The following is a 13,236-nucleotide window of genomic DNA, read 5'->3' on the forward strand; positions in this document are numbered from 1 at the left end:
CTCCTATGGCCCAACAGATGACTGTGACAATATCGCCCTCTTCTGGAGGAAAGACAAAACAACAGAACCTGTGAGAAACACACCTGCAGTGTGGACTAAAGGAGCTCGGTTCTGAGATTAATGCTATAGGAGATTCATTTGCATTGATGGTATGCACTCCATGGTCTCAGTAGATACAAAATTACCAATTGGACACAAAGCAATGATTTTTCAAGGGCATCAAAGATGCAATTTATTCCTACAAAGCATCATGCAAACATCCCAGCTCAAGTTACAGAGAATAGAGGACTAGCTTCACTTTTCAAGTTCTTGGTAATAACACAAAGGAATCCATCCACCTGTATGCCCAGGATGATGTCACTGGTGCAGAGTCTAGCATCAGTAGTCTAGGCATCCTTATCTGTAGGATGAGGAGACTGGGTAGATGCCATCTGATGTGGGCTGGTTTAATGCTCCAGAAAACACCTGAGGCCTAGTTAAACTCATGGTGTACATTGTCCAGGACACACTGCAAGGTTAGACATACTTTTTACTGCACAGACTGTTGGTCGGACCTTACTGAAACCGTACAAATGTATAATAATATGTATAATAGTTCTTGGCAACATATCGGTAGAATCTGTAAGAAACTTTCTCTAAACATCACTGTACAAAGGACTAGTTTTCATCTTGCTCGTCACTGGATTAAATTGTACACTTTCAAAAAAAATGTGCAACCTTCATTGCGTGTGTTTCTAACTAAATGTGACATGAAAAGAACATTATAGTGTGGAACTGGTTATAATGCAGCATCAACAACCCTCTTCACACGAAAACAAAGTTCTACATGCAACCCTGTGCATATATGCAATTAGACATTCTATAATATGGTGTACAGTTCTATCAAAGAAACATATTCACAAAATGTAATCATTTATTTATATATAGCACATATCTTTATATTCCCTTATCAAAAAAGCAAAAGGTAATAAGTATGCAAATAAGTCTTTTTTTCCCCACTAAATGGATGTGCTTACAAAAGGCAAAAGGAAACCAACAAGCTTTTGGCCTGACACACAGGAGTAGAATAGAAAACATAACTTTCAATTGGGGAAAAGAAAATGGTAACAAGCACTTCAAAGGACTGATATGAACTCTTGATTAAGATGGAACACACACACACAAGTTAATGTTGCTAAGCTGATATTTCACCCTTTGTAACCTATGTCTGTGTACAGTACATATTTCAAAAGATATGCAATTCAAATGACAAATTGCCTCATGGTGGGTCAGCAGGAGCTTCGGCAGGGTCTAAATGATTCAATGAGATGCTCTAAAATTACACTGATTGTCACACCAGGAAACCAGTCCTGTTGTGTAATAGGTTAGGGTAAATGTGGAAACCATATCAAGTTGTTTGAAACCTATTAATAAACCTATTGGGTCTGAAAAAAGGACATGGAAAACCAACCTCAAAACCTTTTACAATTACAGGAAAGCTCAGTAAGTGAAAGATAAAACTGCAGTATAGTTAAATGCTATAGAAATGGCACAACCTCTGATGTGGAGTTGACCCCTTTGCCCTCACCCTCTACCCAGCCCATGGTCTATGGCTGAGAGTCAGTTGAGGCGGGGTGCCAGCCCTTAGGGTCCAGGGTGTAGCAGCTGGGTGGCAGGGGGCACCTCAATGCTGTGGTGATATGGTGGCACGAGGGGCAGTGCCCGGGCCCTGGTACCTCTCGCGGGCATGCTTCTCACAGAACATCTCCTCCCCCACCCAGAAATGACCTCGCATCTTCAGGTTGAGGCTGCACTCTGTGCAGGTGTAACACTCTGGGTGGCGGAAGCGGTCGTCACTGATGCGCACCACCTGTGTGCTGCAGACATCCGGACACAGTCAAACACAACACACAAACACCCACACAGACAAACACATCATGACATGTTTCTGCATCACCGGGCACATTATGTACACACACACACACACAGAAACAGTTAATTAATTCTGTCCCTAAAGATGTATGAGGAACAGCATGCACCTTAGGGTAAGGTACAGTACAGCACAGTATCATTGTCAGGACTTGTATTTGTCAGATGGTTATGCAACAACACTTCAGTGGGAGAGCATGTCACTGCAGGTGACATAAAGGCCAAGTACTCCATAGACTCTACTGTAACTTACACAATGCTGGTGCCACACTTCTCACAGGCGTGGTGCTTGTTCAGTCCTCCCCCCACGGCAGAGCTGGGTTTGGGGGGGCTGGGGGAGAGATTCCCTGGGAACCGCACAGCTGCCTCTACACACACACACACACACACACACACACACACACACACACACACACACACACACACACACACACACACACACACACACACACACACACACACACACACACACACACACACACACACACACACACACACACAAAGCAGAGTCAGAGCCAGCAGCCAAGCGTAGCCTCATTCACAGTCTCTCAGCAGGGGACTCATGACAGGGTTATGCCTCTCTCTGTCAACCTGTTTATCACATCATGACTTTGTTGTCTTTACTACCCTACAAGTCAACTCTCTCATCTTCCTCCTGTTTGAGAGGTTGTTTGTCTTCACCACGATTGTTTATTACCCTCGGGACACACTTCACCACATGAGAGTCCACACACTGGTCGTTATCAGCTCATAAAAATGTTATTGCCACCTGTTTTTTTTTTTTTTCTCTGCCAGTCCTCTAAGTGAAGGGAGAAAACACCAGCTCTCTGTGTTCCATTAAAGCAAAGACTAAAGAGAACAAATACAAGGCTCCATCTGGTCAATGTTGCTCCAGACCAAGTGATGACCATATGTAAGTCAGTCACTATTAAATAACTGTATTATGTTGGAACGTACTGTATGTTTGACCAAACAGTTGTATGGGATGTGTTAAATTGTGTTCTGTTGGACATAATGGCAGTTATCTTTGAATAACCTCTATCCACCTCTAAAAGTTGACACACAATTGTCCCATCAAATAAGTCTCACAAACATGAAGAGATGGAAGCAAATACTCATGGCTTCAGTCCATCACACACAGCTGTTAGCATGATGTGAGCGTAGCTGAGGCGTGAAACAGAGACTGTGAAGAGTGTGTTTATGAGGAGCTCTCCTCACCTTTCTCATCGGCCTCCAGGACCTCCTGCAGCATGCGGAAGGTGTTGGATTGCCGAGGAGCCGTGCGAGACTCCTTGTTCTCCTGGATCATCTTGTAGACCTCCGAATCCCGGTCAAACTTCTGCATGGCAAAATCAGAGCTGGAACTGCTATAAGAAACAGAGAGGGAGATATGCAGCTAAGCACACATACTTTATATACAGGCAGTTCACTCATTCTAGCTTACTTATGTAGAGCTGATGGTAATGTCCATATATGTTCAGGGCAGCATGTACATTGTGGAGGACTTATGTGGGGTTGGTTTGACAGAATCCAGGAGGAAATTAAGACGGGGAAACAGTCAGCTTTGTGACTTTGACCTTCAAGCCCAAAGTCTAGATTGCATCCCCCAGGCAAGACGCCAAAGCCAGCCTTCAATCTCTCTGCATACACTGAGCATTGACCTGGATCACCTTCCTATTCACTTACAGTATGAACTGTTCTACTCTGAAAATTACCTACAGGCAAAGTTAAAGAAATCATAATGAAACCATGTTATCAACTAACCAAATGCCGTTATTTGTGTAGTCCATTTCTGTTGAGGGCATTCCTGCATATGGTTGCCTATGCAGGGGCAGTTTCTTTTTTTTTCTAAGGTAAAGTAGCACTGTGGCTAAATCTTTCCAGATAGCCGTGCAGCCATAATTGTGCAAATAAAGTGGGGAATCCTGCTGTTTGACTCCAGGCATTTCTGGATGGAAAACCACAGAGACGTGATATTTCTGTCATGTACTACTACTCCTCACACCATCACACCACTGCTTTTATGACACACAGGAGTCAACGGAAACCGTTTTGCTTTGATAGCAGAGAATTTATGAGGAAGCCAGTCAATGCATGATTTGTGGTCATTTTCAACCAATGGGGAGTGATGGTGGTGGGAAACAGTCTTCAGGGAGTTGACACCTCAGGGTAGTTTTTGCACTGCCTAATTAGCACATTAGTAGACAGCCCAGTAGCTCTACATTAGCAGGTTTATGGCCACATTCTTAACAACTGGGGTGGTGGAAAAGTGGTTAGCTTTATCGTTCATCACATAGTTGTGGGCGGTTGTCATTATTATGTGTTGCTGGCCTATCAGAAGCTCTGTAAAAGAAGTACTGACAGATAGAGGGAGCGGATCAACACACACGGGCGCACACAGAGATGCAAAGAATGTCACTGTCAACAGTGTTTGCCTAGAGCCTTTGAGTGTGGTTGTCAGTGAGAACCGGTTGGTCGTGACCAGATCAGAGCCTCAGTCCCAGGTGTGTTGTGTTGCCATTCACCTGCAGCCAATTGAGCAGAACATCCTGGCTAAGCTGTCAACTGCAGTCAGCCAACGCACATCATCTCCCTCACCCCCTCTCTTATCATACGCCAGCTTACAGCACAGGTGCCAAATCATTGACTCTAGAACTTCCACCTGTGTTCTAAATTCTAATCTTAAGAGTATGGAAAAACGATAATTCACATAACTAATCTCGTCTGGGGTAGCATCATATGATTTGAATGTATTGAAGACAGACTGTTCTATGCAGTGTAAGTGCTTTCATGTGGTGTTTTAATGAGGGTACGGCTGTACACGCCATCTTCTCCCATGTGTTTGCATAGGGGGTTATATGCATCATGCATCACGTGCATGTGTGTGTGTGTGTGTGTGTGTATGTGCACACTTGTGTGGTATATGCCTGCCTTTCATCAGCATTTGAAACATGGTTCCGACTGATGTAACATGCCTGAAACAGGAGATGGCAAAAAGACGAGACAATAAATCTCAGACTGAAGGCAATGCTTAGACCCCTTTCCTCTGCATCACAGAACATGGTTCAAATTGAAAACAGACTTAGTCCCAAACACACCCTCCAAGTCCTTCTCTGACTCCACTCCACCCTTCACAAGCCATTTCCCTTTCCCTCGCTTTCACCATTTGTGTGTTGATGTTAAAACCGACAGAAATGCCTCAAATGTATCATGGGCACAAAATAACAAGAGAAAAGCACATAGCATCATGTCAGAGATGAATTGCAAGAAAACAGAGGGAGGGAGATATTCTATAAAAACAGCCAAAACTTGAGTAAACATGGCTAACTGTGTCATAACTTATAATGTATAAAATATGCATACTGAAAAGAAAAACCTCTGATCTACCAAGGTAAACTGGAGTATCTACAACACACAGCATCTTGCAGAGAATATTTCCATTGGGCTTTTCAGTATGTAGTTTGTAAGTTTCCAACACAGTTGGAACCATTCTGGAAATGCCAACATTAACTCTTTTTTTTTTAATGTTTCCATAGCCACATTTGGCACAAATGATCTGATTCTGATCTAGTGAAAACACAGGTCTGTAAACAAGCCTCAGAATGTGTGTAGTCAAAACATAGATAGGATCACTGCTCTGAAGTCACACTACATTTTCCAATGTCAGGACAATACGGCTGTTGATGTTGTTTGCATTGCTTCCTATCATTCCAAACATACACACAAAATCAAAGCCATTTACCCATTTAATTCAATTTACCAAATAAAACACAACTGAGACAAAACTCACCTCAGAAACAAAAGAAGGAACAAAGAGATTAGCAGAACTAGTTTCAGCTGTGAGGGTTCCTGTAGTCTATCCTCTGCTGTGTAAACCCAGTGCGTGCACAAAAACACAAGCACACATACACACACGCTGACACCAAATTCTGCGCACACACACACACACCTCTATCAACACCAGACGAGACACAGAGGAAGAGCGAGTTTGACTGGAAGGTGTGCCCTTTGGCTGCCACTCATTGGCCTGGAGAGAAAAAGGGGCCGCTCAGGGGGTGTCACGAAGCCTGTGATTGGCTGGACAAGAGGTGGGAGAGGCTTGGTGTGCAAGCCGGGGACAATAGACTGGGGGGCCAATTAGGGAAAATGAAATCAAACTATTGGGGTATACTGTAAGAGGTGGCTGGGTTTGATGCCAGATCCTGACATGTCACAATGCTAGCCTGGGGTAGCCAGGGGAATCACCAGCCAAAGTAAACCCAGTAGAAAGACTCCTACAGCACGCCTACAGACTCCCAGCTCTCCTGTAGGGAGGATGGCTAAAACAGACTACCTGGGAGGCTGTGAGGAACCGTTTTAACAGTCTGGGGAAGCATTCCTTTCTAATTTACTGTTATAGAACTAGTACAAAAGAGTGCATACTCTCATACATACAAAGAGTGAGACATAGGCACATTGGTAAAGAGAAGTCCAGCTGTATCCATCAATAGCTACAGGGAGTGGGCTGTTCTCAGTATGGAAAATGTGTGAGGCAGTGGTGGCAATATCCAGTTCTGGCCAAATGTCCACTGTAACAGCACCTCACTAGCTGAGAGGAGGATTCAAATAGTATTGGCTGTGGTGAAAGACATCAACCGCAGCCTGAAATACAACTTGTTTTCTTCCTTTCACTAACAACGTTTTTCTTGCTTTCTCTCGCACTATTTTGCTTACGATGACGTATAGTTGACTCACTTCAGAGAAATGTACTGACTGTAAGTCGCTCTGGATAATAGCATCTGCTAAATGACTAAAATGTGGGGGGGGGGGGAAATGTTGAAAGAGTCAGAGAAAGGTTTGACCTTTCCATCGACCATCTGTCTTCAGCGCTGTTGATTTTGCTCATTGTGTTGAATGGCTAGTTTGGAGTTAGCTTTAGCAAAAGCCGTACACTGTTTGGAGTAAGTCAAATTAATGTTACTATATTAAAGTGAAGAAAAGGTGTTGGAGAGTGAGATGGGTGAGGTGAGGGAGGTCTTACCTGCGCCTTGGGGACACAGACAGTTCACGGTCGATGGGGCTGTGGGGGGAGTAGCGTCCTGGAGGGGTGGGGGTTCTACTTGACACTGAGTTACTCCTGAAGTCTGGAGAGGAGAACTCCTGTGGAGAGAGAGAGGAGTGCAGGAGGTCAAGATCTGCTCGCATCTTTTTGTGCTTATCCAAACCACCTGCAGATGCTGAAACCCAGACGTATACTTTATAGAGTTGAGCAACCTGATGAGACTCTGTGAAAGCACTCCGTGTTTCAATATTATCATAAACTGCCAGGAATTTATTTGTGTCGTTTCCAAATCATTGCTTCATCAAGAGCGGATTGGCATCGAATGAAGAGAACATTCTAAGATGAAGAGGCACCAAGGTGGAAAGGGGAGATGAGCCTGTGAGGGAGAGGCAGTCTTTCTTTGAGAACATAGATATTAGCCAGAAGTGGACATCTCCATAGGGCCAGGGTCAGTCAAGATCAGACAGGGCTACGATGGAGTAAACAGCTGACAGAATCCCAGGATGTTGAACACCATCACTTCCTTACTTGAACTACCTGTCTTGCCAGTTATCCGAGAGATCAGTTTGGACAGAGAAGCGTTGCCTATGGTAAGACAATGATGTCTGTGAATGCTCATACATTCAATTAAAACAACCATGATTCATCATCGTTTTGCCTCCCATCCTTTCTGCCCCTCCCAGGGCGATGGTTTCGATAGAGTGAGCCACGCCCCAGCATTCCTGTCCTCGGACTCCTCCCTCTCAATCAATGTCACATTTATCTCCCAGCCCTTACATGTGCAGTCTATCTGCGTCAACCTTGTTAGATCTTGATTGCTATTTATATCTCAGCTGGGACTCTGTTTGCATGGTAACAGATGTTTGGCTTTGGATCTCTAGTTCGTTTGAAGAAAAAGGAGCCATAGCAATATGTACTTCCATGGACCCCAGATGTAGTACCGTTCATGCAATTATGCATGGCAGTTATAAGCAATTTCCTGTTGGGAAACAACAGGGAGGTACAGTGCTGCCAAACTGCATAACGTGATTCACCATAGTTTACTGACTCTAGTTTCCTACAGTACCTGAATTAGGCTACCTGTTGTACTGTAACTGTTCACAGCAGTTAGGATGAGCAGCTTGGCAGAATGTTACTGGTTTCCATTGGCCACAAGAGGGTGTTACATCCATGCTTTTGGTGGAATCTAGGCTTCATAGCTTTGGAGGGCATGAGACAAATGTCACTGAATGGATAATGTGTCAGTAGTGTTGTTGCGCTGCAGCCTAATTTTTTAACAGTTACGCTATTTGCTATCAGTGAAAATGAAAAGCTACTGAAAGCATACATTGGTGAAGGATTAGGCCTACTTATCCCAATAAAGAAATTAAAGAAACAGGAACTAGTTTTATTGAGTTACAACTGACTTTTGTTGGTGTATGTGTTTGGTATTCACACGTACTGTGTGTGTGTGTGTGTGTGTGTGTGTGTGTGTGTGTGTGTGTGTCCATAGTGAATGACCTCAGGGTCCAGGCACATGTGCACCCAGAACACACTGCACACCTGGTCCACTTCTGAGCAGCACATAACTCAGCCCAGACACTTTTACTGTCAGGAATCCCAACAAACAAATTGATGTTATTACATTGCTATGCAGTGCACCTAACTGTGACCCCAAGAGACCCCATTGTGCAAGTCACACACGCACACGCACACGCACACACACACACACGCACAGGCACACACACACACAGGCACAACCCCCTCCACTCAGATACAGTCCAGGCAGCAAACTCACCAAAAGTAAAGTGGAGTTTTAAAAGTTACTATTAAAAAAATCATACTCATTTAAATACAAAGATAATGTTTCTCCATTCCTGACTCAACTTTGAGGAGTTGAGGAGAACAGAAGGCATGAATCAAAAAGCTTACAGACAGTCCTCAGTAAGTACTGTGGTCTGCAGTTTTATAACGCAACTCCCTGCCCAGCCTTGTCATGAGTTGGCATCTGCTACCAGCACCAGTACATGCCTGGGGGCTGAGGCACTGGCACTGGTGCAACCAGGGACTCTCTGTCTCCACTACCAGCACCCGCTTCCAATTCAGCAGCCCTTTGAACAATGTATTGGGTGCAGTTTTCCTTTTCTTTTTCCAGGTGCTGGGCAGATCAATGCTATGACAGGCGTGATTTTTCCAGGAATGCTAAGTGGCACTGCTCACTGTGTTTCTTCTCAAGGTAAATGTGTACCACAGAAACAGGAGCTGACACAGCCACTCACTGAATATCATATTTGAGTCTGAACACAGATCCCCACTCCCTCTCCTATCATGAACTCCCCATCAATAGATGACATCCTCTGTCACTAACTGCCTGTACTCTAGTCAAAGCCAAGCTTTAGCCAAACCAGTGATTTAGGGTTTTAATTGCGGCTGCAATCTATGAGACCCAAGAGGAATGCAAAGCTTTATAAAAAAAAAGAAAAGAAAAGCTAAACAAGAGCAACAAACAGGCTAACAAAAACAAGCGCCGCGCCAACAGGGAGTATGCAGCTGTGACTGAGTTTGACCTTAGAAGGGCCAGGCAGCTTGTTCTGGAGCAGGAGTTGAGAGTTTGGGCATCCACACTGTTCTTTTCTCCCCTCTGTGTCTGACCTTTTATAGAAGCAGCCATGGCACCTACGTACCCTGGCAGCGGTGCCCCCTGTGGATGCCCCAGGGGACGGCCACTCATTGACTGAGGGGCAGGGCCACAGCCAGGTCCATTGGCTGTTTGTCTTGGAGGAGGATCGTGGTGTCGGGAATGTGGAGAGCGGGAGGGGGAAAAAAGATGCAATCATACCCTGTTCCTCTGGCTGGCTGGGGAGGAAACTGATTAGCCCGGCTCTAAGCTGTAATCAGCAGCTCTTAGTGATCAAGCCCCGGGTCATCAGAGTGCACCATTGCTGTACACACCGGAGGTGTGCATACTACAGGACAGTATGGGTCTTTGAAGCCACAATATGAAATGAACTGCATGATCCACATGTATAAACAACATTCTTCTTGCCTTGCTGTCTGTTTGCCAATGACATTGACATTTGTGGTCATTTTTGAGTAGGTAGACCTACCATTCTTTTTCCAAGTGCTTTAGTAAAAAAACAAAAAAAAAGTATCTCTATCCCTGGACATGGATAGAGGATGGATTGAGTGTGTGAATATAGTAGGTGATGGAAGGAATGAGAGAAAGAATGAAAGAGTGAGTGAGAGAGGGAGACCGGGACAGAGAGAGAGAGTGAATGAGAGAGAGAGAGAGAGATAGAGAGACAGAGAAACTCTCTCAAACCGTCAGTCTGGGATTGGAAGAGCTGGAGACACAAACAAACAGGAAATGGATTATTGAAGCGAGGGCAGCTGTTTCAGATCAGGGCCCAAGGGAGACGTGGGGACATTGTCATCTCTTTTACATGTTGGGAGCCAAGGAGCCCTCAGTCTGGCTCCAGTTGGAGCCACTGCGCATCATCATCATTACCACCCTACAGCTTCAATTACAGGGCATGGGCCAGCAGACAGGGGGGCACGCCGAGAGCACGCACTGCCTGTATTTTTGGGAGGCTTGGGGACTGCTGGATGAAAATAGTGTTCATTAACGTTCTCCTCTACCCAACTACAGTAGGACAGTCATCATTGGGATGGCAGGGGTCCTGAGGTGGGAGGGGCAGATGGGCAGCCTTCTATTTTCTATCCAGCAGAGTGCATGCATGGAGGTCCTCTGTAGAGACATGAGGCAGACTAACCTGCTCTTTATCCACCGTCACTGCTCTGTCATTACCTCTCCAGGGCTCTGACGTAAACGACCATGGCCACATGCCGAGTCAAATTAAATATGATGCTAACTAGGCAAACTAGGTCTTCCCATGATTTGACATCGTAAAAACCTCTTTAATTGCATAGCCAACTCATGGCCATGCAAAAATAACATCTATATAAAATAAGTCTGTCATTGTAATTGTCATCAGGGTGTCAGGAGTGTATAGTATAACGCTTCAAACAAAACACCATCATTCAGTCACCATTCAGAGAACTGCAGCTTGAAGAGTGTGTCTGAGCCAGTGATACAGTGGACGGTGAGGGTCTGAGAGCCCCTACACAGAGACAGTGGGGATACTGTATGGAAGGACCAGCGTTGAGCGCCGCTGGACTTCCTGGAGTTCAGTAGGGGATTCTAGCTGAGGCTCTGACACCACGGGGTGTGAACCCCATTATCAAGACCGCCATAGGCCCTAACACCATGTCAAAACACACTGAAACCCCATACCAGCTCTGCTGCATAGACACTTCACGCACGGCCAGAATACCAAACACACTGACTCAACTTCCACAGAGGGGGCTCCATATACACAACATACGCAACACATTAAGCCATCATATGCCAAGCTTAAACATTCGTTATGCTATCCGCAAATAAGCATGGTCTGGGCTATACATTAGTGTTCAATAACAGAGCTCACAGTGACAGAGAACCCTGTATCTCCAGTGCTAATAACAGGCATGCCCTTAACCTCCCCCACAGACACTGCCACTCGCCAGCACCACACAGCCTCACTGACAGCTCCTGATATGAACCAGATGGACGAGATTAGAGGCCTGATGAACACTACAGAGACACAAGACAATAAGATGGCTGTGAGCAAGCTTCAGATTCAGTTGATGAGCCTGTTGCATGTATCAGTTCTGACAGGACCCTGCTTAGTTAGAGGGAGAGGATGTCTACGTGGCTGGAAATGGAAGCCCAACACCCACCTGAATGACGCACTTCAACCAAAACATCTCTCCCCACACACATCAGTTCAATGAGTTGACAGCAGTGTTTCGCTTATGAAGTTAGTTTCTAAGCTCTGTTCGGTCAGAGTGTTTGTCTAGCAACTGTGTGTGTGTGTGTGTGGGGGGGGGGCCTTCATCTTCATCTCCATCAAAGTGCTGTCTGATGAGGAGAGAGAGGAGATCATAAGAACAGGGTCCTCACAGGGGTGATTCCAGTTTCCAACCCTCAGATGGCACACTCTCTCTACACTCCTTTTCCATTCTCCAGAACTAGAACCTGGAAGGTTTACTTTGTCCCTAACTTTCAGCCTTTTTTCCACACACACACACACACACACACACACACACACACACACACACACACACACACACACACACACACACACACACACACACACACACACACACACACACACACACACACACACACACACACACACACACACACACACACACACACACAGAGCAAGAGAGAGTTTGGACTTGCTGCCACAAGACAAAGCCCAGTCATGTGATGGTGGAAGATCATACTGTAGGTGGTCTTGTAAGGGGAGCACCCACCCAGACTGCCACCAGGCACAGTCAGATACACTCAGAGACTGATGCCAGGCCCTGAGTTTATTTATCCATGGAGGGAGCTATGAGCAACACATTTTTCATCCCTATTAAATTCCCCACAAGGCTCCAACTGGAGCTGCATATCAAGCTCATTAAACATCTGGAGTTCATTATGGTTTTGTTGAATCGCTGGACTTCACGATACATTTAATTTATGATCGTCATAATCCACCCTTTAACTTACACTGCATAACAATGAAGGGGACCATTAGAGAAAAGAAACAACCAAGATGCAAACAACCAAGTTGGAAAAGAGAATTGCACTCATGTGTTGGGAGTTGTAAACATGGAGGGAACTCTTGGTTAATGAAATGCTCATCTGTCAGGACCTCGTTAGAGGTGATAATGTTCTGTCTAAACTAACCTAATCGTTACTGACCTGTACTGGGTTTCACTGTCGAAGGTAATTAGAGAGTGCTATATAAAACAGTCTGAGAGGGGCCACCTGGTGTCTCACTCTGGGTTTATACAGTGTAAATATGCTATAAATGCTGTGGTATTGTATGCCATATAACACTAGTATCATTTGATGTACAGCACAGTATATTGAATATTGCCTCATGCCTGTTTCTAAAATAATATTTGTATGAGTATTCAGCTTGATTGGCATTTATAGCCTCTGACTGGAGGTTTTTACCTGGGGAGACAATTTTGCCACCCCAACAATTATGATTTATGACCAACAAATGGAGCCATGGCAACCATTATCCCAAACTCAAGGTGATGTCCTGAGTAAACTTGAGAATATGCTGACATGTCTGTTTTTGCTGGCCCAGACATATGAAGGGGGCCGTTATCCACACGGTTCCCTTGACAACAACTTATGGAATGTTGACATACCATTTGAACGCCTTCGTAAACCGCACTAACTAATAAAAAGGCACATCTCT

General features: G+C 44.9%; 1 protein-coding gene across 1 annotated transcript in view; it reads right to left on the bottom strand.

Annotated features, from left to right (window-relative positions):
• Nucleotides 1–203: 203 nt before the first annotated feature.
• pdlim2 (PDZ and LIM domain 2 (mystique)) overlaps nucleotides 204–13,236 on the bottom strand; it is a 31,568-nt gene continuing 18,535 nt past the window's right edge. Inside the window, exons 7-10 of the mRNA XM_083673610.1 lie at nucleotides 6,929–7,047; nucleotides 3,127–3,275; nucleotides 2,162–2,276; nucleotides 204–1,856 (exon numbers count right to left, since the gene is read on the bottom strand). Coding sequence (XP_083529736.1) covers nucleotides 1,664–1,856; nucleotides 2,162–2,276; nucleotides 3,127–3,275; nucleotides 6,929–7,047 — 576 coding nt within the window. The 3' untranslated portion in view covers nucleotides 204–1,663. The remainder of the gene's footprint in view (nucleotides 1,857–2,161; nucleotides 2,277–3,126; nucleotides 3,276–6,928; nucleotides 7,048–13,236) is intronic.

The sequence above is a fragment of the Argentina silus genome (genome assembly GCF_951799395.1).
Source record: "Argentina silus genome assembly, chromosome: 7".
NCBI classification, from domain to species: Eukaryota; Metazoa; Chordata; class Actinopteri; order Argentiniformes; family Argentinidae; genus Argentina; species Argentina silus.